The sequence below is a fragment of the Caloenas nicobarica genome, chromosome 2, assembly GCF_036013445.1.
Source record: "Caloenas nicobarica isolate bCalNic1 chromosome 2, bCalNic1.hap1, whole genome shotgun sequence".
Lineage (NCBI taxonomy): Eukaryota > Metazoa > Chordata > Aves > Columbiformes > Columbidae > Caloenas > Caloenas nicobarica.
This window is the reverse complement of record NC_088246.1, coordinates 3,683,212-3,706,081: the sequence shown is the minus strand read 5'-3', so window position 1 is coordinate 3,706,081 and position 22,870 is coordinate 3,683,212. Positions and strand designations below refer to the sequence as shown.

The 22,870-nt window shown below is 44.7% G+C and overlaps 1 protein-coding gene across 6 annotated transcripts in view; it reads left to right on the top strand.

Moving 5' to 3' along the window:
* Positions 1–11,842, top strand: part of NKTR (natural killer cell triggering receptor) — a 47,918-nt gene extending 36,076 nt beyond the window's left edge. For all 6 annotated transcript variants that reach the window (XM_065628106.1, XM_065628105.1, XM_065628104.1 and 3 more), the window contains 6 exons: positions 2,927–3,072; positions 4,050–6,989; positions 7,204–7,299; positions 7,575–7,634; positions 8,183–8,281; positions 9,938–11,842. In XM_065628106.1, the coding sequence (XP_065484178.1) occupies positions 2,927–3,072; positions 4,050–6,989; positions 7,204–7,299; positions 7,575–7,634; positions 8,183–8,281; positions 9,938–10,016 (3,420 nt within the window). In that variant the 3' untranslated portion in view covers positions 10,017–11,842. The remainder of the gene's footprint in view (positions 1–2,926; positions 3,073–4,049; positions 6,990–7,203; positions 7,300–7,574; positions 7,635–8,182; positions 8,282–9,937) is intronic.
* Positions 11,843–22,870: the final 11,028 nt, after the last annotated feature.

The following is a 22,870-nucleotide window of genomic DNA, read 5'->3' as shown; positions in this document are numbered from 1 at the left end:
GACGGTCACTGCCCTGGGCCTGCTGGCCACACCAGTGCTGGTCCCAGCCAGGATGCTGGTGGCCTCTTGGCCACCTGGGCACACGCTGGCCCATGTTCAGCCACTGTCACCAACACCCCCAGGGCCTTGTCCCCCAGGCACTTTCCAGCCGCTCTTCCCCGATCCTGCAGCGTCCATGGGGTTGTTGTGACCCCCGTGCAGGACCCGGCACTCGGCCTGGTTGAACCTCAGACAATTGGCCTCAACCCATCGATCCAGCCGGTCCAGACCCCTCTGTATGGCCGTCCCACCCTCCAGCACATCAACACTCCACCCAGCTTGGTGTCATCTGCAAACGTACTGAGGGTGCACTCGATCCCCTCACGCAGATCATTGATAAAGAGATTAAACAGCAGTGGCCCCAGTACTGAGCCCTGGGGACACCACTGGTGACCGGCCACCAACTGGACTTGGCTCCGTTCACCACAACTCTTAGGCCTACACTAAATCCGATCGCTGTCTTTGCATCTGACAACTCTCGTTTGTATTTGACGCTCGTGATATCCACTAAAGGAAGCCTTTTAAACAGAGTGTTTTGAAATATTTATGTAAAGACTTTTGGAAAAACAGCTTAAAGCTGAGTGGAATTGGCTTTTGCCAGGGATTTGGGTGTCAGTGTCTTTTTTTTTTTTCATGGTTTTTGGTACCTTCTTGACAAAATTAAGAATGAAAACCAGTAATACCAGAAATAATTTCGAGCTAGCAGTTAGTTGGGGAAAAACATTTATCTGCCACCTCTAATAGTTTGATTAGCAACAGTTTCCAGGGTGAACTTGTTTGATGCTTTTCAAAATACTCATTTGTAGTTTTGAATCCTTTTGCGTTCTGAGAGGTCCTGAGTATAATATGAGAGAATCAGGGAGGTCCGTGAAACCTTCACAACCTGTTAAGTTCCATTCATCTGGAAAAACCTTTTTCAAGTAGTTGTTGCTTCAGCTCGAAGGGTAAAGAAGCTCCAAATCTTCGCGACAGCTTATCTTTATTTTTTTTGTTAATCTAAATAGGATGTCTTAAAAGACTTCTGCCTGTAATTAACGAAATAAACCAATACATGTATCTTTCTGGGGTTTTTTTGTGGGGCGCAAACTAAATTTTTTCACATATTGCTTGCTTTTAGAAATGGCCCAAAATAGAGTGAAATTCAGGTATTTTTCACTGAGTCAAGGAGCATCTAATTTTCTCACAGAATTTACCCAAGTGTGTATCCAACTGGGTAATGGAAAATAATGAGTTAGCAATATTAGAGGTTTTTCTCTGCTGCACAAGCAGCTTTTATTGCTTACTTTTTTTAAAGCATGAAGCTTCGTTACAGTTTTGTGAAAGGTTGTTTTTGCTGGTTGGTTTTTTTTTTTTTTGCTTGGATGCTGTCCTAAACTGGATTCCCATTTCTGAAGAGCTGAACAGGAGTCACTTTAGAAATAGGGCTTGTCTTGACTCATACAAGCAGCAAAGTGTCTGCAAACTGGAGTGAAACGTCTGTGCTTTAGCATCCTGGAAAGAAAAAGCTGGTTATCTGCAGTAAGTGTGTTATTCCAAAAGGTCAAGGGAATCCATGACCTCCTCCTTGAATCTTCCTTTTATGTTTACAAGAAATTATTCAGCTGCTGGCCCCTCTCAGGCTTTGTGAAATGCTCTCAGAATGAAAAGAGGGAGTCAGCTACATAATCCAGTCTCATGTGGGATATATGCAAACCAAAAGTGGGTGTTTTGGGCAGGAAATCTAGAATTTGTGTGTTCTTCATGGGCTCAAAGGGTTCTAGTAAATGGGGTGATGTCGGGCTGGCGGCCAGTCACTAGCGGGTTCCACAGGGATCCATCTTAGGGCAGGCACTCTTCAATGTCTTTATAAATGACTCAGGACTTGAGGGATTGCTTAGTAAGTTTGCTGGTGACACAAAATTGGGAGGAGCTGTCGACACTCTGGAGGGCAGAGAGGCGCTGCAGAGGGATCTGGACAAATTGGAGAACGGGGCTATCACCAACCGCATGAGGTTCAACAAGGGCAAGTGCCGGATTTTGCACCCGGGACACGGCAACCCCGGCTGTACGGACAGACTGGGGGACGAGAGGCTGGAGAGCAGCTCCGTGGAGAGGGATCTGGGGGTTCTGGTCAATGGCAAGTTGAACATGAGCCACCAGTGTCCCTGGAGCCAAGAGGGACCCGTGTCCTGGTGCACCCAGCACAGCACGGCCAGGGAGGGGATTGTCCCGCTCTGCTGGGGCCGCACCTGGAGCATCCACTGTGTGCAGGGCTGGGGACATGGGATAAAAAGGCAATAAAGCTACTGGAGGGTGTCCAGAAGCGGCTACAAAGTTGGTGAAGGGTTTGGAGAGGAAGCCGTATGAGGAGCAGCTGAAGACACTGGGTTTGTTCATCTTGGAGAAGAGGAGACTGAGGGGAGAGCTCATGGTGGTTACAGCTTCCTCACAAGGGGAGCAGGAGGGGCAGGCACCGAACTCTTCTCTTTAGTGACCAACGACAGAACCCGAGGGAATGGCAGGAAGATGTGCCAGGGGAGGTTTAGGTTGGACATGAGGAAAAGGTTCTTCACCCAGAGGGTGCTGGACACTGGAACAGGCTCCCCAGGGAGGTGTCACGGCCCCAACCTGACAGTGTTCAAGAAGAGACTGGACAACGTCCTCAGACACACGGTGTGACCTGTGGGGTTGTCCTGTGCAGGGCTAAGAGTTGGACTCGATGATCCTGGTGGGTCTCTTCTAACTCAGGACATTCTGTGATTCTATGACTCTGTGTGGATAATGTTGTCTGGCTTGTGTTATGAAGACGTGTGCAAAATCTGTTCAAGAGTCGCTGTGTATTTTCTACATTTTCCAGTCTCTTTTTAAAAGACAAATACTATACAACTGTCTGCCTTTGCTTTCCTAGCGATATCACACCCCACCTCGCTCACGGTCGTGTTCGGAATCCGATGATGATGAGAGCAGCGAGACTCCTCCTCACTGGAAAGAGGAGATGCAGAGGCTGCGAACGTATCGACCACCGAGCGGAGAAAAGTGGAGTAAAGGCGACAAGTAAGATCATTACTACAGACTTAAAAGTGTCTTCATTTTTTACGCAGGCTTTAATAGGTTGTGTAGGTTTACCGTGTCGTTCGTGTTTCAATAGAAAACGAAATATCGCTGTGGTTAATACATTCCATTTAAATTCCAAAAATTAGAAGTGGAAAACTTTCTCAAAACCTTCCTGCTTGGTAACATGGCACCAGATGAACCTGAGTTGATAAGTGGCAGAGGAGTTGGTTGTGATGGTGCCACCTTGGATACTTATTTAAGAAGTAATTCATTGACCTGTCCAGTTTTCCTCTTGCTTTCCATAGCCCTAGTCCTGTCAGATCTCCTTCAGCCTCAGACTTGGTTATAAAGTTTCTTTGGATGCCAAATAAGACAGTCAAATCCACCCATGCTAGATTGCTTTAATGATTTTTGTGATTGCAAATTCTGCAATGGGAGCCAGCTCTCCAGAATTTCTGGTGACTTGATCCTAAACACGAGCTCCTATCAAATTATAATAGATAAACCTCAAAAGGAAAACTAAAGAATATTATATATAATAATAATTGCGTAACCACAAATGTTTCTGATAGTTCTTTTTATATACTGAGTGTGTTCAGTTTATTGCTGTGTTGCAGCGTACCAGCTAAAAGAATACTAAATGAGATGGTGTTTTAAAATCTGTATTTAAACGTGGCTTAAGAATCCTATAGTTGTAGAGGTCAAAGTCCTTTGGACTACAGTAGTTAAAACATTAAATCTCTTTACACAGGTTCAGCAATGTGCAGAATTTGCTGATGTTTGCTCATTTAACATCTCTCAATAGTAATGTAATTCCATAGCCTAAAAGAAGTATAACAAGCTCGAAACACAGTTGTCTGGCAGTATCAAAGGCGTGCGTGTTATTTTTTTTTTTTTTAACTTAATTAATTGCGTTAGAGGTGGGGAAGATAGTTTATCTGAAGTTTTAAAAGGATTTCCACTTGTTTGTTTTCTAGGCTGAGTGACCCGTGCACAAGCAGGTGGGATGAAAGAAGCGCATCCCGGAGATCAAGATCTTGGTCGCGCAACGGTTATTCTGATCTGAGTACTGTGAGATATTCGAGCCGTCACAAAAAGCACAGAAAAGAGAAAAAGAAGGTGAAACATAAAAAGAAATCTAAAAAGCAGAAGCATTTCAAGAAGCACAAGCAAACGAAGAAAAAGAAAACGTCGGTCTCGTCAGATGTAGAGTCCTCACATTCCTTCCTCAGGAGGACAAAATCATCGTGTGATCGTGAGAGGAAATCTCGTTCATCTTCATTGTCCTCTAGACGTTCATCCAGAAGAAACTGGTCTAAATCTGATAAGGATGACCAGAGCTCAGCGACTTCATCAAGCAGAGGGACTCGGTCATATTACAGGTCCAGGTCCAGATCCAGGTCGAGGTCTAAATCGAGATCTTATTCCCGAAGAAGTTCTGGATCAAGATCCGCCTCTAAATCGTCACATTCTCGAAGTCGGTCAAGGTCAAGTTCTAACCCGAGGCATCAAAAGACTGTTTCCAATTCCCCACGAAATATTTCAGCGCAATTAAATGAAAATAAGTTGATCAAGACTGCGGAGCCTGTAAGAGCAGTTATGCTCCCGAGTGATAAAGTTGTCATACCGCCGGTTGTCCCAGAAAACCTCCCCGTTATACCCTTAAGTGACAGTCCCCCCCCTTCAAGGTGGAAGCCTGGGCAGAAACCGTGGAAACCATCTTACGAGCGAATTCAGGAGATGAAAGCGAAAACAACTCATTTACTACCCTTGCAAACTAATTACAATTTAGTCGTCGTTAAAGAGGCTAACGCTTCTTCCTCGTATCATAAGCAGCAAAGGAGTTCGGACAGCGATCGAAGCGGCTGTTCCAAATCTCGGAGCGAGCGCAGCTCGGATAGTTGGCCGAGATCAAGAAGCCGGTCCTCCCGGAGCAGGTCGTACTCGAGATCTTACACGAGATCTAGAAGCCCGTCCAGCTCTAGGACAAAATCTCCTTCATCCGGCAGGTCGCCGAGTAAATATTGCAGCGAGAGGTCGGGTTATAGCGATTCGACGTCTTATTATTCCCTTAGTGACGATGAGAGACACAGAAACAAAAGAAAATCGACATCGGGGGATCAAAAAGGTCGATCTGATAAAGTGAGGCAAGAAACGAGCTCGGAAAGTACTCTCCCTTATAAGAGTACAAAAGACTACGATGAGTCCTCGCAAGGATTGAAAGAGAGCGACAGTTTATCATCTTCAGACTTCTCCACCGACAGTGAGGGTTCTGCCAAAAGGAAAGCAGTCCAAGAAAAAGAAGGCCGTTTTCAATTAGAAGGAGATCCTCAGAAACAGGACAAAAATAGATTAAATTCGGAGAGAGGGGAGGAGAAATCCAAGGGCGAGCGGGATTCCGATCGTGGCAAAAAGAAAGCGGCTAAGGAGAAATCTTCCGAGCAACCTAGAGGTGGTGCAAAAACCAAACGAAAATCCTATTCAGGTAGTAAATGGGACTCAGAGTCAAATTCTGAAAGAGGGGAGACAAGGCGTAATAGGGGAGATTCCAGACCCTCCTCTGGTAAAGAAGAAGGAGAAGCCACGTCAGGATCTGACACAGAGCTTAGCGTTCCTGAAAGGATCAAAAAACAATTGAATTCTTCAGAATTCCTGGATTCTGGTTGCGCGTGGAAGGCGAGCAAACAGTTGTCGTCTTCTGAATCAGAGAGTTCTTGTTCCAGCTCGACAAACGTCAGAGCGAAGTCAAAAAGACACAAACACGGATCAAAAAAAACTCTGAAAAAGTCACATTCCAAAAAGGCAAAAGAAAAATCCAAAGGGAAAAAGGAGAAGAAGCACAAAGTTCAGAAAAGAAAAGAAATGTTTCACTGGCAGCCCCCCCTGGAGTTTGATGAAGAAGATGATGATGAGGTCAATGAAAAGCTGGTTACCAAGGATGATAAAAAAGAAAAGCAGCTTACCAAGGACACAAAGGATAAAAAACAAGTTTATGAAAAGGGTGAAATAGCCAAAGATAAAATGGGAAATGGTGAAAAGTCTTGTGATGATGAAAATCTTCTCGGTAAAAACACTACGTGTGGTGCCTCACCAGATCGCAGCAACCTTAATAAAGATAACATTGAAAGAAACGCCTCAACCCGTGTTTTAAACTCGGGAATAAATGTGGCTGCTTGCAAGAATGAGATGAAACAAGCTGAGGAAAGTAACCAGAATGGATTGGAAGATGTGATTGAGACAGATGACAACATGGAGATTTGTACCCCGGATCGGAACTCGCCCGGGAAGGTCGATCTGGACGTTTTGCCTCCTGTTGTCCTCCCTGCCAAACCTCAGGCTTTAACCGCCGGTCTAAACAAAGATTTACAGGACGAGACCCCAGAACAAGATGCTGCCAAAGTAGGAAACAATATTATAGACCTTATTAATATTAAAGAAGAAAAAGAAACGGGAAGGCAAGAAAATAATTCTGTCCCTGCGTCTAGCGCTAAAGACTGTAGTATAAAAAGTGAAATTCCTGAAAATACACTGAGCAATATGATCGATAATAAGTGGAAGCCCTTGCAAGGTGCTGGTAACTTACAATTAGCAACAGTTAGTACTGCCGCGGAAGTGAAGAGCGTTGCTTTGGCACCGGAGCCTAAACCGGCAGGTTTAAGGATTGAAATAAAAGCCAAGAACAAAGTAAGGCCGGGATCTCTGTTTGATGAAGTGAGAAAAACAGCGCGGCTGAATCGAAGGCCAAGGAACCAAGAGAGCTCCAGCGAGGAAGAGTCTCCAAGCAGAGATGACAACAGCCCGTCCAGGAGTCTCAGCAGGTCACGAAGTAAATCCGGATCTAAATCCAGACACAGGACAAGGTCCGTATCTTACAGTCACTCAAGAAGTCGATCCCGAAGTTCTACGTATTCATATAGGTGAGAAGTTTGTGCTATTCCCACTGTTAACTTGAAAGTTCTGGTGTTTTTCAACTCACGCTTTTTCTTTTAAACAGCACCGGATCATTTAGCAAGTGTGGCATAAATATTTAGATGAAAAGATAAAGCTTCATAATGTTTTTGCTTCCTGTTTTCTGCTGCTCTTTGCAGTTATATTCTATTTTCTGCTTTTCAAATTGTTCATTGGTTGTAGGTCAAGGAGCTACACAAGAAGCCGAAGCAGAGGATGGTACAGTAGAGATCGCTCAAGAAGTCGAAGTAGTTCTTACCACAGTTACAAGAGTCGTAGGTGAGTTTCTCTACTCGGAGCAGCGTTGAGTATGTTACAAAATCAGTAAATGAAGCACAGTGGTCTCTGAGCGGGTTGGAAATGTGCTGAGCTCGGGCTGAAGGATCCCCTTGGAATGTGCAAGTTAGAACAGGCGGATTGCAAAATTTCCTGTTACTGTAAAATAATTTTGTTGAATGGATAAGGGATTCCGAGCAAAACATGTTCCTCTCCTCTTGCTCCCCCCGCTCTCTTCAGCACTTGTTTCTGATTAACTTCAAATGTCTTTTTGTCAGTCGAACCTACAGCAGAAGCAGATCCAGAAGTAGTTCTTACGGTCATCACAGTCGATCCAGGTATGGATTATAATTCTATATGAACTCTGCAATCAGTATAAAAATATCCTAGAAGAACACCTCTTTATCTATGGTACTTTAGAATATCGCGATAGCAACTGTGATCGAAGCGAATCAAAATCAGACTCTTAAAAGCTGAGAAGAACCAAATCATCCTGGTATTAGTTACAGGTGAAGATCGAGATCGTAATGAACACATTTCCCTTTATTGTTACAATAAAACAGAGTTATAAACGGAGTCTGTTACTTGTGTTCAGAAGTATTAGTACGCAAGGTTTTTCCTGCATCTATAATTTGTAGAGAAAACACAACTTTTTAAATGCTTAAGTCTTTTCTAGATTAACAAATTTGAAAATTTAGCTGTTGCTTTGAAGATCATTGTTCTTGTATTGAAACTTTTATAAAACACAGAATTGCTCTGTTTGCTGCATCCTTCAAAAGTCATTTCTGCCTAGCCCTAGCCACTTACCAAGCGTCTTTAAAACATACATGTAAATAGCATTTTAGACAAATTGTAGATTTACAGTGACTTTCTTTTCCCTTTAAAGTCGGTCGTACACGTACGACAGTTACTACAGCAGAAGTCGAAGCAGAAGTAAGAGGAGCGACAGTTATCGAAGGTCTCGAAGTTACGACAGGCGATCCAGGTATGACTTTGACGCTGGATTTATGCAGAAGAATTTGCTAAATACATACTTACGATGTTTACGAAGGCTAGTGGATTTTTCCCTCCAAGCATTAAAAAAAAAAATTACCATTACCAAAATAATTAAACACAGTAAAAATTAGAGCAAGTGTGTGAGTGAGGAAATGAGAATTTCTGACGTACTAAATTTTGCAGATGGGGAAGAAACCAGGATAAGGGAGGTTAGAGAATGGTCCAGGTCATTGTGTGTCTGCATTCAAAATAAGCACGTTTGGGGTTTTTTTAATAATTTTAAATGTTTCCTAAAAACTACAGTGAAACAGCTCCCAAGATGTAAATCAAATTCCCTGTTATGAATTAAAAGCTACCTGGCATGCAAAGAATTCCTTCGGATGGTAAATTCTTTTTGGTTAGACTGCAAGAGTGGATTTAAAAAACAAAGAACAAAACAGGAAAAAAAACCTGCAAGGGAACTTAAAAATTGCAGGGCTATCTGGAATTAATTTTGAGCTTCCTAGAACATATTTTGAAAGAACATTTTACCTGCAGATCCAGTGTGCATCTGAATTTCAGATAAATTTAATTATACTCTGTCCAGGGGAATTCTATAGGTGTAAGTGAGCATGTTTCACAAAGAGAAATGGAACAGGGTGCATATATATATATAAAAATATAATATCAGTGATGATTTGTTTTGTATTTTTAATATGTCATGTATTTGTCAGTGGCAAATCAAGCAAATCTCTAAGACTAATATAAATTTTCATCCTCTCCTGTCCTCATACTCTTTTTTTTTTCACAACTTTGTCCCAGCTCTGAATGAACTTTGCTCTCACCCATTTCCCCACCTAGTTGTGGCAGTAAGAAAACGTTTCATCTCATGTCTGGGGGGGAAATTAATGAGATTAACAAAGAGTGTTGAAATAGGAAATCATTGTTTTAGGTTGATGGAAGCTTCAGAGAAACAATGTTGGATTAGGATACGCACATCTTTCATGCAGAAAGCTTTTTTTTTACTGGCACAAAGGTAGAAAAATCTCGAATGCAAGTTTATTTCTGCGTAATTTGAATGTGACCTGTGGCTTGTCTAGAACCAGCTGGACTCTCTTGATGTTTGGCCAGGTGCTGAGCTTGGAATTCTTCTGGAGAAGCCAAAACATTTTAATTACAATTTCCACTCTGCAGACACTCTCACGCTCCTGTTGTTATGGGCCCCAAATTCTCAAGACCCCTCTTCAAACAAAAACCCCTGCAATTTATACAGCAAGGATTTGTGAAATTATCTTAGTAGAGAAACGCTTGCAGCGTGGAATTCTATTTGTTAAGAATATACTTCTCAGTGAGAATTTACTTTTAGAAAAGCAGTTCTTTTGGATTATTTTTAGCTGTATCAGAGAAAGCAGGAAATTTTATAGTTACAACCACAGACTTGAGTTACACAGGATTTCGTCATGTAAAATAAATTAGCATTTCGAGTTTGAATTCATCCAATAATGAATACTTCAGTTATATGTAATTTGATCCTGTAATCGACTTTTTCCGTGTTTTCTTCTTGTCTTGTGTGTCTGTCTTGACAGTGGGGTTTTTTTTACGTGATGCAATTTTGAATTTGAAGCTCAAAACGCAATTTTGAGGCGTTTTAATCCTTTCTTTGTAGATCGTACGGCTCTGACAGCGAAAGCGATCGCAGTTACTCCAACAACCGAAGCCCCAGTGGAAGCAGCAGATACAGCTGAAAACATTTGACGATGGAAACTGTGTATTTAATGTTTTATTTTTTCAGTGTTACGTTAAAAAAAAAAAAAAAGCTGTTTTGGCAGCGTCGCAAGTGAAGTCGAAGGGTGTTTACTGAATTAGCTGAAACTTTCCCATTTAAAATGAACTCGCTTGACCGACCACGTACTTACGGAGAGAAGCACTGAGCTCAACTCAACTGGGATTTTTGGTTTGTGTCGTGGTTTATTTGTATGGTTTACGTCGAATGCTACTTTTACAAAGTCGGAGGAAAAGAAAACGAGTGGTTTTATTTCCTTGAATTGGATTTTCCAAGCCATGAATGACGTCGAGGTGAATTTTCCGTCACCTCTTTCCTGAGTGCAGCGATCGGTACCGTCCTCAAGTATGTTTAGAAACACCGTAGGGCTTTCTGCCTGTTATTAAATACATTCTAACTGTAAAACTGTGAAGAAAACTTCTTACAAAGGCTGCCGTTTCTAGTTTATTGAAATGCTTTTTTTTTTTTAATGCTGGAAAATGGATTCCGCGCTGTCTTGTTTGTTGGTTATTGCGTTATATACAGGATATACGCAGCAGTTGGGTGATAAAAACGACGACTGCCACTCTGTCTTAATCCTTCCCGTACCGTGATATTACAGAAATCTGCAGGAAATGAGATTATACACAATGGGAATAATCAAACTGATGAATGGGTTTTGATCTTAATATCCAACTTGTCTAAACTTTTATGTTTAAAAGTGGATTTTGTGATGAACAACAATGTTCTTAAGAGTCTAAAAAAAAGTGTTTCTTTTTGAATTTCAATTCATATTATGTTGCTTGGCAGATTTCAACACATTTTGAAGCCGAATGTTGTGAGCTGTTGAGTGTATCATGAGTTTGTTCAAAACGCTTTTCAAAAACAGACTTCCACAATGATGATTTTTTTTTTGAGAAAACAAACCATAACGGTTCCTTTATAAAATGTCTCTAGGTGGATCCCATTTACTGTAGAGTATATTGAATATCGATACTGCAGATATTGAACTATATATATTGCTGATATGACTACAGAAATACTGGTATGCCTGATAAAAAGCATGGACAATACTTTCAAATTTAATACCAAAAATGACTCCATGTTACAGGTAAACGGTTTGCAAACAAATACACAGATTTAATCTGAAGAGCATTGAGTAATTTTTGCAATATTCCGATTGAGTTGACTTCAAATCTGTAAAGTTTTTTCAGTGTTTAGAAAGATGTTTACTAAGGAACATTTTTTTAATGGCATAATGGAAAGTGGGGTCTGTAGTGAAAAAACAGACTAATGTAGCTTTATTAGAGCTAACGAGCACTGTTGTATTATAGTAGTTTTCCTTACTGATTTTCTGTAATATCTTGAGATGCTCTCGTTTTCTCAAGTGTTTTCAAATATTGAAAAGGATTTTTTTTTAAAAAAAAAAATCTCATCAGGACCCAACAGCTTGAGAATTAAAAGCGGTAATTTCTTGCTCAGGTGCCAGTTCATACTGTCTCCGATTGAATCGAGCTCTCCGAAAATCAGCTTTTGATCAGCTTCTGCAACACGGGAAGAAAGTTCACAATGAAGTTTGAAGACTGGAGTGAATCTCTCCGCTTCTCTCCATGAAACGTTTGTACTCGGGCTCGTAAAACTGAATTTGTCGTATCAGTTTTTTCACTTTCTAGAAGAACCCAAAACTCTGGACTTACTCCCTTCCTGCTCTTGTAGCTCAATGAAAAGCTCTGTGTGTACGTAATCCTTTTGAATTAATATTTTGTAAGCTGTTTATGCTTTTTGACATTAAATACATTTATTACTCGAGTCCGAACGTTTACAGACACGTTTCTAACAGCAGCAGCCGTTTCAGAGTCCTGAACAAATATTTCATTGCTAACTCAGGGTTTGTTGCAGTTTCATAATGTGATTGTTTTTTTCCCCTTACTGAGAAAATAGAACTTGTGGGCTAATGGTGTAACAAAATATACAAATATAAACGATGCTATTCAATATTAGAGAAAAAAATTGCCCCAGAATTGGACTTTGTCGTATTTCAGATCTGACTTTTTATGTGTAAGGCCAGGAGAAGGTACTAGAAACACGGTCAGTCAACTAATTGTCCAAAATTACTGCAGTGTCACTAATGGCTATTTTATATCTTGAATTAAAGCTTCATAACAAAATTTCATCTGCTAGATAGTTGGAAGGAAGGAGGGGAGGAGTATTTTTACTTATTGAAGTCCATTAAATGGTGCTTCAGATCAACAACGTTCCCCTGAGCTGCTTTTCTAACGTTGCTCTATGGGTTGTTTGGGGTTTTTTTGCAATTTTGTTATTCAAAAGTAATTGCCGTTTGTAAAATAAACTTTTGTGCAGATCTGCAAACGCTGTTTTCTCTACATCTGGAAAAATCCGTCGCTGCTGGAGGGAAACGGGCAGGAAAATTAAAAATACACTTCAATTTCCGTATCTGCTTTTGTTCCTTGCTACGTCCAAGTTGCTTTTCCTTCTCCTGACCTACATAGAGAACAATTCCTCAGCAAGACTGTCCTGGCTTTACATAATACTCACTGGAGGGACAAATATTTTGAAATTTCCCAGTGATTTGAGGTCTCACCATTTCCTAAAGATTATAGAAAAGGTTCTCAGTCTGTTTGAGAAGAGGCACTTAACAGATCTACACGGAAAACCCAAAGCGTGCCGAGTTGTAACTACTTTGCTAAATATTCTTTTCCCAAACACGCATTCTCGCCTTGTTTCTGCAGCATATTGGAAATGTGGTTGGTTCAAGTCGGGGTAATTGCTCAGCAGACTAATCCATTAGTGGTTTGGGTTTTTTTTTTCCAGACCTTTTGTTCCAGAAAAACTGGATTTCGTGGGGAAAATCCCGGCTTCATCCTAACGGAAAGGCAAATTACCTGGGTCTAAGGTAAAAAGGACGAGTGGAAGCGTTGGGAAGGGTTTCCTTATTCATTTTAGTCTGGTTAACCTGGCATTTCCCAAACTGCCTTGGAGGAGGAGGAGGAGGCACCAGGAATCCTAGGCAGGAAAAGCAGGAACTCCAGGTGATAGGAGATATGAAAAGAAAAGAAAAAAAAACTGGTAATTTAAGGTAGCGGAACGGTGAATGGCTACATCAAAGAGCAGCCAAAAACAATAGCGTAGGAAATGTTAAACAATCCCTGGGTAAAATTTGTTCAGGAGAAGTAGTCAACAACTTCTGTTTTTCTTTATTTTTTTTTCAGTGTATCATGGCTTTTTGTGCTTAAGAAGCCCTATTTTCTGCAGAAGTTCCGCATGAGGGTCGGGGCCGCTCTCGGGTGCCACCGAGTTCGCCAGGACACACAGAGGTAAAAATAGCACCTGACACCCGGTTGTGTATTAGTGCCATTAGAATAAATCTGAAATCCTGCAATGCTGTAAAATTAGTGCTCTAGTAGAAGCGGTTTCATAACATACAAAAGGGGGGAGTGGGGTATAAATAAGGTGAAGTCTGCGTGATTTAGGTTGATTGGCAATAGATTATCCACCCCGTAGGACGCAGGATATCGTGGGGCAGCTCTAAGAGCAAATATTCCGTCTCCAGCGGCAGATGAGCGACTCTCCTACAATGAAACAATATTAAATCAACCATCTGGCCTTTGAACAACTAATTCTTACAAAGCACATATTTAAAAAGCAGCAGCATAAATGCACTTTTCCTACGATTATCGGCATGCGGAGAGATTTCCTTCCTCCTGCCTCATGTTGAAACAAGGGCTATTTGTGTCCTTGCACTCCAGGGTGTAAAGCGCTCGTTGGGAAGATCCCCGGGTATGTGACCGTATTAAATTTCTGTTGATGCCTTTGTGGGGTTGGTGATGACCGCGCTTACGGTCGGGAGTGGAACGTGGTTATTCCGATGACCTTGAGCTGCGCTCTGGAATCCATCTGGTGTGATTTCCAAACCCAACGCTGCCTGGGATTTAAATCAGGAGAAGATAAAGCTTTGCACGCTCCACCTCTGCTTAACAACCACATAATTCATTATTTTTTTTTTATATAAGGTGGTGAAAGTGTCAGGAATTTCCACCTGCTTTTAAAATGCTTTAGCTGCTTAACTTGGGGGTAAGTTAAAACTGTTTTAAAAAAATGATATACACAATAAAAGGAACCCAGTCTTGAATTTAGTAATGTCGATATAATCCCTCTGAAGTAGCTGGGATTGGATGTGTGAAATCAGTCTGTAACGGTTTTGGGGTTTTTTTTTTAAACAAAGGTAATATTTCAGAGTCACGGCTGATGGAAGGCGGCGGGGGGGGCATTAATTTGGTATTAACTGATTCTGCTGGGATGTGTATCTAAGAGTGTAGTACAGCCCCAGAAAACCCATGTCCTTCCCCAACAAACAGGCTAATGGGCAGAATGCTGAGCTCCGCACAGCTTGCGGGCACTTGGAGCTCCCACCCTGGCATTGTGTTTCGCAAAATTTCTTAATTAATTCCTTCTTTCAGGCAGGAGGAGGCTGCCCCTCGTGGGCTTTCATTTTCTCATGTGCGCCCTGTGAGAGAGGACAAGGAGGATTCTTCTCCTCTCCTTCTGCCTGAGCTGCCTGTCCCGTTGCTTGGGCAGCATCTGCGGAACTTCTCCCTGATGCATTTTGGAAAAAGAGCCACAAAAAACAGAAGGAGGGTTGGGAATGGCCCTGGGAATGGGAGAAGTGAAGGGGCTGGTTGCTGCACTTCCAGGAGAAACACCTGGCTGGGGAATGTACCGGTGAGGTGCATCAATCAGAGGCTTTTAGAATCGTAGAATCACAGAATGGTTTGGGTTGAAGGGACCTTCAAAGCTCATCCAGCGCCACTCCTGCCGTGAGCAGGGACATCTGCACCAGCTCAGGTTGCTCAGAGCCCCGTCCAGCCTGGCCTGGGATGTCTCCAGGGATGGTTCAGCCACCACCTCTCTGGCCAACCTGGGCCAGGCTCTCACCACCCTCACTGTACAAAATTTCTTCCTCATGTCCAGCCTTCAAGTGCCAGGTCTTCCAAGTGCTGGTTGAAAAGCGTGTTTAATAAAAAATGAAAAAGCAAACTTTCTACTGGGAGGGGTAGGTATTTGGCATAAATAAGCTTTGTTTAAATGTATGTAGCTATGTCAATTTTACATGTTTATACTTGATGTTGCAGAACTTACAGGGAGGCGAGAGCTTTCCCAACTCCTCGATGTGGCCAAACCAAATGCCACTCGTTTCAGATTAAAAGCAATTAACTGTGTGACATGCCTTGCTCTCAGAAAATACATTCCATTTCAGGGGCAGCCTCAAACGCAGGGGACTTTGTTTCAGGTAGTCTGCAAGTTCTGGCCGATCCAGCTCCAAAGCTTTCCTAGTGTCAAAGAAGCGAGGTCCTAGAACAAAAGTAGCCATGGTAATAACTGAGTTGCAGGTGCACAAAGAAAAGGAGAAGCAGCTGGACAAATATCTGATCCTCTCTCAGTGTCGTGGTTTAGCCCCAGCCAGCAGCTGAGCCCCACGCAGCCGCTCGTTCACCTCGCCTGGTGGGATGGGAGGGAGAACCAGAAGGGTAAAAGTGAGGAAACTCACGGGTTGGTATTAGAACAGGTTAATAAGTGAAGCAAAAGACACACAAGCGAAGCAAGAGACACACAAGCAAAGCAAAACGTGGGCTTCATTCACCACTTCCCACGAGCAGGCAGGTGTTCAGCCATCTCCAGGAAAACCAGGCTCCATCACGCGTGACAGTGACCTGGGATAACAAACACCATCATTCCAAATGTCCCCCTCTTCCTTCTTCTTCCCCCAAAATATTAATATATACTGAGCATGACATCATATGGTGTGGAATATCCCTCTGGTCAGCTGGGGTCAGTTGTCCCACCTGTGTCCCCTCCCAGCATCTTGTGCCTCTTCACCCTGAAGTGTCCTTGACTTGGTATAAACAACGACTGAAACATCAGGGTGTTATCAACCTTCTTCTTGCGCTAAATGCAAAACACAGCACTATACCAGCTACTGGGAAGAAAATTAACCCTTTCCCAGTCAAAACCAGCACATTCTCCACCCCTTATTCCGTGCCATTTTACGTCATGCTCGGGTCCCACGCTATCCGATACATCTTCATTAACCACCACCCCGCTTCCCATCCTTAGATACAACGCACAGATATCATTGCTTTGATTTATGGACTGCCCCTGTGAAATGTCATTAAAACGTCCAGAAATGTCCACAAGGTGTCCATCGAGGTCATTTAGTCCGTGACTTTGGGCTCCATCTCTTCTGGTTGTCACCCAGGACAGGAGAGGTGGTGGGTTGTGTGGAGTTCCTGGGCACCAAAGCCAGCTCAGCTCAGGTCACTGCTGCACTTGCACTGCTTGTTGTGGGGCTTGTTCTCCACTGGTTCAGGTGGTTCCTGCTATGGTGATTCCCAAATCTGGTCCTCTCTGGACTAAATATCTCCAAGCCCTTTGGTTTTTTGGAAGGTTTTTGGGTTTGGTTGGGTTTTATTTTTTCAGCTTCTTAGCTCTGACCATCACTTGGGGTACTGGAGAGAGTGCAGAGGAGGCGACGAAGCTGGTGAGGGGCTGGAGCACAAGTGTGATGGGAGCGGCTGAGGGAGCTGGGGGTTCAGCTGGAGAACAGGAGCTGAGGGGAGACCTTCTGATCTCTGACCTGCCTGAAAGGAGCTTGGAGCCAGGGGGGGTCGGGCTCTGCTCCCCAGGAACAAGCACCAGGACCAGAGGAAACGGCCTCGAGTTGTGCCAGGGGAGGTTGAGGTTGGATCTGGGGAACAATTTCTGCCTGGAAAGGGTTGTGGGGCATTGGAACAGGCTGCCCAGGGCAGTGGTGGAGTCACCATCCCTGGAGGGGTTTTAAAGGCATTTAGACAAGGTTCTTAGGGACGTGGTTTAGTGCTAGGGTTGGGTTACAGTTGGACTCGATGATCCTGATGGTCTCTTCCAACTGAGATGATTCTATGACTCGATGATACGATGATCTCCTGCACTCTGCGACCAGCCCGTGACCTCCCCGAATCACCATACCCAAGTGGAGAACAAACTCCAGCTGAGGCTTCGTGGTGCCACACGGATTAGAGCATCGCTCCCCGTGTCCTGCAGGCAACATCCACGTGTCCCTGCCTGTGCTTTGCTGCTTTCACAGCAGCATGAGGAGGGCTGATCGCACCCAGGTAGGATGGTGAGCGCCTGGCCCAGGTTGCCCAGAGAGGTGGTGGATGAACCATCCCTGGAGACATCCCAGGCCAGGCTGGACGGGGCTCTGAGCAACCTGAGCTGGTGCAGATGTCCCTGCTCATGGCAGGGGGGGCACTGGGGGAGCTTTGAAGGTCCCTTTGCACCCAAATTGTTCTATGATTCCCGGCTCACCCGCTCCCTGCCCGTGCTCTGCTCTGCAGCTCAACTATTCTTACACAAGCAGCAAGTTTTCCCTTTGTTTCTACTAAATTGCAGCCTATTTTTTTTTCCAGGCTGTTTCTCTAATGTGTCAAGATTGTTTTGAAGTTCCAGCCCATCCTCCAAAGTACTTGAAGTCCCTCCCGGCTTGGTATCATTTGCAGCTGTAAGAAGCAAATTTTCTATTCTATTCATGCAAGTAATTATTAAAAAAAATATTTTGAGCTGTACCAGGCCTGGAACAGATCCCCAAGGACTCCCAGGCTGTGTATCTCTTCGGTTTGCCGTTGGATCATAAATAACTCCCCCGAGCGATGTTCCCTCCTTCCAGAACTGCTTTCCTCCGGCTCCGTGTCATCTGTCCCTGCCGTCTCTCCCCTCCCAGCCGCGCTGGGGATGTGAGCTGAGCTGGCATCTTAATTTCAGGCGAACTTCAGCTTGTCTGGCTTGAGCTTCTGCATGTTGAGTCTTGCAAAACCTTCGCCGAAGGTGCTCGTAGCTCATTTTCCGTAGCTGCCCTCGCGCAGTCTCTGAGCTTTTCACCCCAAAACATCTTTTCCAGGCCTCCACTTCGCGCCTGTGACCTTCTCTTCAGCATCCTCCTTGAATTGAGGATGCCAGCACAGATACCAGCATTTAATATTTTTCTTTAGCACCAATGTAAACCAGACTATTTCTATATGATCTTCACCTTGGATCTTTTTTTTGTTTGGAGGATTATTTTCTATAGCTTAGGCAGGGGAGGAAAATTCACTGTTTTTTCCAGACATGAGTATTCACCAAATAAGATGGTTTCTTGTCTTTCACGTTACCGGTTTATACCCCTATCATGATGGAAAGGTTCCCGTGGATTTCAGGGACCTAAAAGCCAAAGGGCTTTGAAATTACTGCAGTTCACTTGTATTTAATTTGCAACTTCACCAAGTTCTAGCATTTCCACAGCAGCCTTAAAAATCACTCACTACCCAAGCTTATCTAAGGAAAAAAGAAAGTAAGAAACAGGTTTGTTCTAAGAAAACAGGTAAAGGCAAGAACAATGTGCTGGGTCTCGTAGGTGGGACTTCATTTTCATGTGCTGCATCCTGAGCAGAAACTCCTATTTGGGTCAAAGTTTCTGAAGACTCTCTTGAATATCAACACATCTCCGGGTATTTCCTGTAATTCTGGCTAATTATTCCAATCAAGGTATCAGTTTAGAACTTCCTGACTGATGACACGCTGTTTCTTACCGCCTTATCCTTTGATGTGTGCAGATGCCTTTGAACTGCAAGCCCCATGCTGGGAAGCCCCGTGCAGCTCTCACACCTGGCTCGTCAACGAGCAAACCCATCGCTGCGAACGTGACTTGTAGGTGACACCGAAGCTTTTCGTGAGCTGTCGCAGAAATTTGGGGCTTTAAGTTCACACGATGCAAGGCAGGAACCACTTAATGTACATTTTAGGAGAAGGACTGCAAGTTATTGCTTATTCTTGGTGACGTCTAGAAGTGATAAGCAGTAATTTTGTAGAATCATAGAATAGTTGTGGTTGGAAGGGACCTCCAAAGCTCCCCCAGTGCCACCCCTGCCATGAGCAGGGACATCTGCACCAGCTCAGGTTGCTCAGAGCCCCGTCCAGCCTGGCCTGGGATGTCTCCAGGGATGGTTCAGCCACCACCTCTCTGCCCAACCTGGGACAGTGGCATAATCTTGTCCTGTTAACTGCCCCATTTTCCTGAAAGTTTCTGTAGCCTAAGGGTCTTTTCCAGCAGCTGCAGGAGAACATGCAAGGCAACATATCTTCAGTTCACTCCCCTCTGCTCTCCCAGCATCATGGGCGTTGGTGGGTACCAGGCTGCCCATTCCCTCTCGTATCTGTTGGCAGACCTGTTGCCCATGAATTTCTTCAACCCTTCTTTTAATCTATTCATGTATTTGGCTCTTGTGGCAACCTGCTATTTGCGTTAAACCGATCTCCTGCTCCTTTGAGTAATAGTTTTGATTTGCTGCATCTTGCTCCCAACAGCCTTCTCTTCTCCAGGTCAAAGGGTCCTGAGCTTGTCATACTATCATTTTGGTTGGAGGAGACCCTCCAGATCATCGAGTCCAACCGTTAACCCAACACTGTCACTAAACCATGTCCCTAAGAACCTCATCTATGCATCTTTTAAACACCTCCGGGGATGGCGACTCCACTGCTTCCACCATCTCACCTTGTGAAGCAGCTGCCCCATCCCATTTCAGTTGTTCTTGCTGCTTCTCCAACACCATCGTGCCCATCTTGGAGATCAGGAGTACACAGAGTAGTCATAACGCGGATGCACCAGGGTTGTCTGTGGCAGTAAAGTGGTGCCCTGAGCATTGGACGTGCTCAGGGAAGGCAAAGAAATAACAATTTCTTGCCTTCCTCGGCTCGCAGCTTGAATGCACCTTGGCCACACATTGAGAGCTGCTGGTGGCAAGCCAAGATCTCAGCTCTAGCTGCTGGTTCCCACCTCGGCATCGCCCAAGCGTAGTTTAGACTTTTTTCCTCCAGACTTCATGTATTCCTACCCCAAAGCTCGACTGAAACTTTCTTCTCTGCTTTTTCCGAGAGCCTTCTGGGGTTGCTTGCCATCGGTGTGGCACTTGGTGACATTGGGAGAGCTCACCTGCCATCCTGGAGATGTGGGTCTGCTCTTACTCCTTCAGATATATTATATATCTTCCCACCTAGAATCCACGTGCTTTTCCGTGAAAAAAAGTTCAAATTTTATTGAATTCATTTTTGCCCAGTGCCCTGAACAAAACAGAGTTAAATCGTTCGTGCAGGAAAGCAGTAGCCAATAATGGCTGGAGAAAGGCCTGGTGGGAGAATAAAAATATTTCTTTCCCCAATATGTTGGAACTGCCAAGTCAAGTTGTTAAGAGAGATTGTTTCTCCAGTGCAACAGCAGTGAGGACAACTTGGCTTGGGTTGCTTGGCTTGCGTGATGCATCCAGTGCGGAGGCCTCGATCTTGAAACCTGCGGTTAAGTAACGCTCAAAATAGGCCCTTTCCCCCCTGAAATGAAGACCTGGCAATGTGCTGTTCCTGGGCTGTAACTCATCCCGGGGACAAGCAGGACCAGCTCAAAAAACCGGGTGATATTAACCGCACCGTGCCCTCCCCACACATTTAGGTAAAAGGGGCCTGTAAGAAAGACGGGGACAGACTTCTGAGCAGGGCCTGTTGCCACAGAACAAGGGGTGATGGTTTTAAACTAAAGGAGGGGAGATTCAGGCCGGACATGAGGAAGGAATTGTTGGCCCTGAGGGTGGTGAGAGCCTGGCCCAGGTTGGCCAGAGAGGTGGTGGATGAACCATCCCTGGAGACATCCCAGGCCAGGCTGGACGGGGCTCTGAGCAACCTGAGCTGGTGCAGATGTCCCTGCTCATGGCAGGGGGGGCACTGGGGGAGCTTTGAAGGTCCCTTCCAACCACAACTATTCTGTGATTCTGTGAAATTGCTACTTACCACCTCTAGACTTCATCAAGAACAAGCAATAACCTGCAGTCCTTATCCTAAAACGTACATCAAGAAGTATTTCTTGGTTTTGGACTGGGAATGATGCGGGTCAAGGCTCCGTTTTGGTCCACAACGTTGGACTGAGTGCTGAGAAAGGAGCGAGGAAATAAAATGATGAGAAACCCCCTGCTTTGGCCAAGACATTGAACCATGTGAGCACTGGAGACCCTTTGCAACATAAATCTGCGACCCTACAATTTCTTTTCGAGGCGTAAAATAAGCTAAATATTTTTCAGGGAATGAATTGGGGGGTCTCCACCTTCCTCCTCCAAGAAATTTTTCTTTAATACTTGGATCTCCTCATCACTGTGCTATAATTCAAGGGTTATAAGTAAACTTCCTAATATTGGCATTACCACATAATAAAATTAAAACTGATTATTGCAAAACTGCTGGAAAACAGGACCTGGAACGCAATATGAGCTTCTCTAGGAATGAAAACCTTGCTGCTGCTGGATCCAGCAGATGCTCGTGAGCGGGCAGATTACTGGGTGCATGCAAAATACAGAAAATACAAATTCAGGGGCTTCGCTGGACTTTCTGATGGGTCAGGGTCTTATTTGCAACATGGATCATAGAATCATGGAATAGTTGTGGTTGGAAGGGACCTTCAAAGCCCATCCAGTGCCATGAGCAGGGACATCTGCACCAGCTCAGGTTGCTCAGAGCCCCGTCCAGCCTGGCCTGGGATGTCTCCAGGGATGGGGCATCCACCACCTCTCTGGGCAGGGATTCCCCTCCCTGCCTCTGCCAACCAAACAGAAAAAGCTGTTCCCTGTGGAGCTGCGATCCCTCCAAAGGCCAATACCGTTTGACTTGGGCCCAGGTGTATTTCGCAGCTTTGGGAGGCGGCGACTCCCTCTCGGGCAGCGAGATGCCGGGTCAGCCCGGGCTGGGATTTGCAGCGGCGGGTGGATGAACTTGGCACCCAACATCGTGTTGAAGAGTAACGACATCTCCCCCGGCTTGGATCGCAGCCCTTCCACCGCACAGGGGAGGATAAACACCGGCAGCAGCCGCCCGCGGAACGGAGACCGTCCTGCTCGCGAAGGTCTGGCTGCTCGGGGGGGCTTCACCCGCATCCTCGGGCCACCTTTCTGAACCCCATCCCCGCACCGTGTGTCACCTGAAAGCAGCCAGCGCTGCCTTGGTAATGGCTTTAAAAATATATATATATATATATATGTGCGTGTATATATTTTTGTTTTCCTGGTTTGGAGATAGAAGTGAGAAATCAAAGAGGGTAAAAAAAAAAAAAAAAAAAAAAGAAGAATTGGGGTCAACACAAAGCAGCAGCATTTCAGTCGTCCTTTGAGAGCTCGTCTATGCTCTCGCTGTGGGTGTTCTCGCTGAAAACACTTAAGCGGGAGACGTTTTCCCTTAGTAGGGCAGGCTCCCGCGCCACCGGCCTCCTCGCCCGGCCATAAAAGGGCAGCGTTTGCTGCGAGACCCCCGGGTCCTCCCCAGGCCGGCGGGTTTTTTGGGAAGGGACCTGCCCCGCTGCATCTCGACACCCCTCGCTTTGGACCCTGCAGCCCTCGCGTTTGTGTCGCTTTGGCTCGTTCTTTTCTTGCGCCTTTTGTTTTGTCTCTCTCCTCTCAGGAGGTTGGAGGGAGAGAGGCCAGGGAGCCTCCAGGAATGTTCTTGCTTTCTCTATTTTATTTTTCTCTTTCTCTCTGTCTCTTGGCCTGATTTGATCCCTTCTTTTCCATGATCCGTTACGCCTGCTCTGAAAACCAGCTGCTGAGTGGAAACCAGTTGCCAAGCCCGTGATACATCCCCAAAGGGCTGATCGTGTCCCCAGCACCCATCCTGTGTCCCATGGGTGACACCACGGCAATCTGGAGGGCTCTTCCACCCCTTGCTTTACCCAAGCACCTGTGTAGAATCATAATTTGGCTTGGAAGGGACCACCAAAGC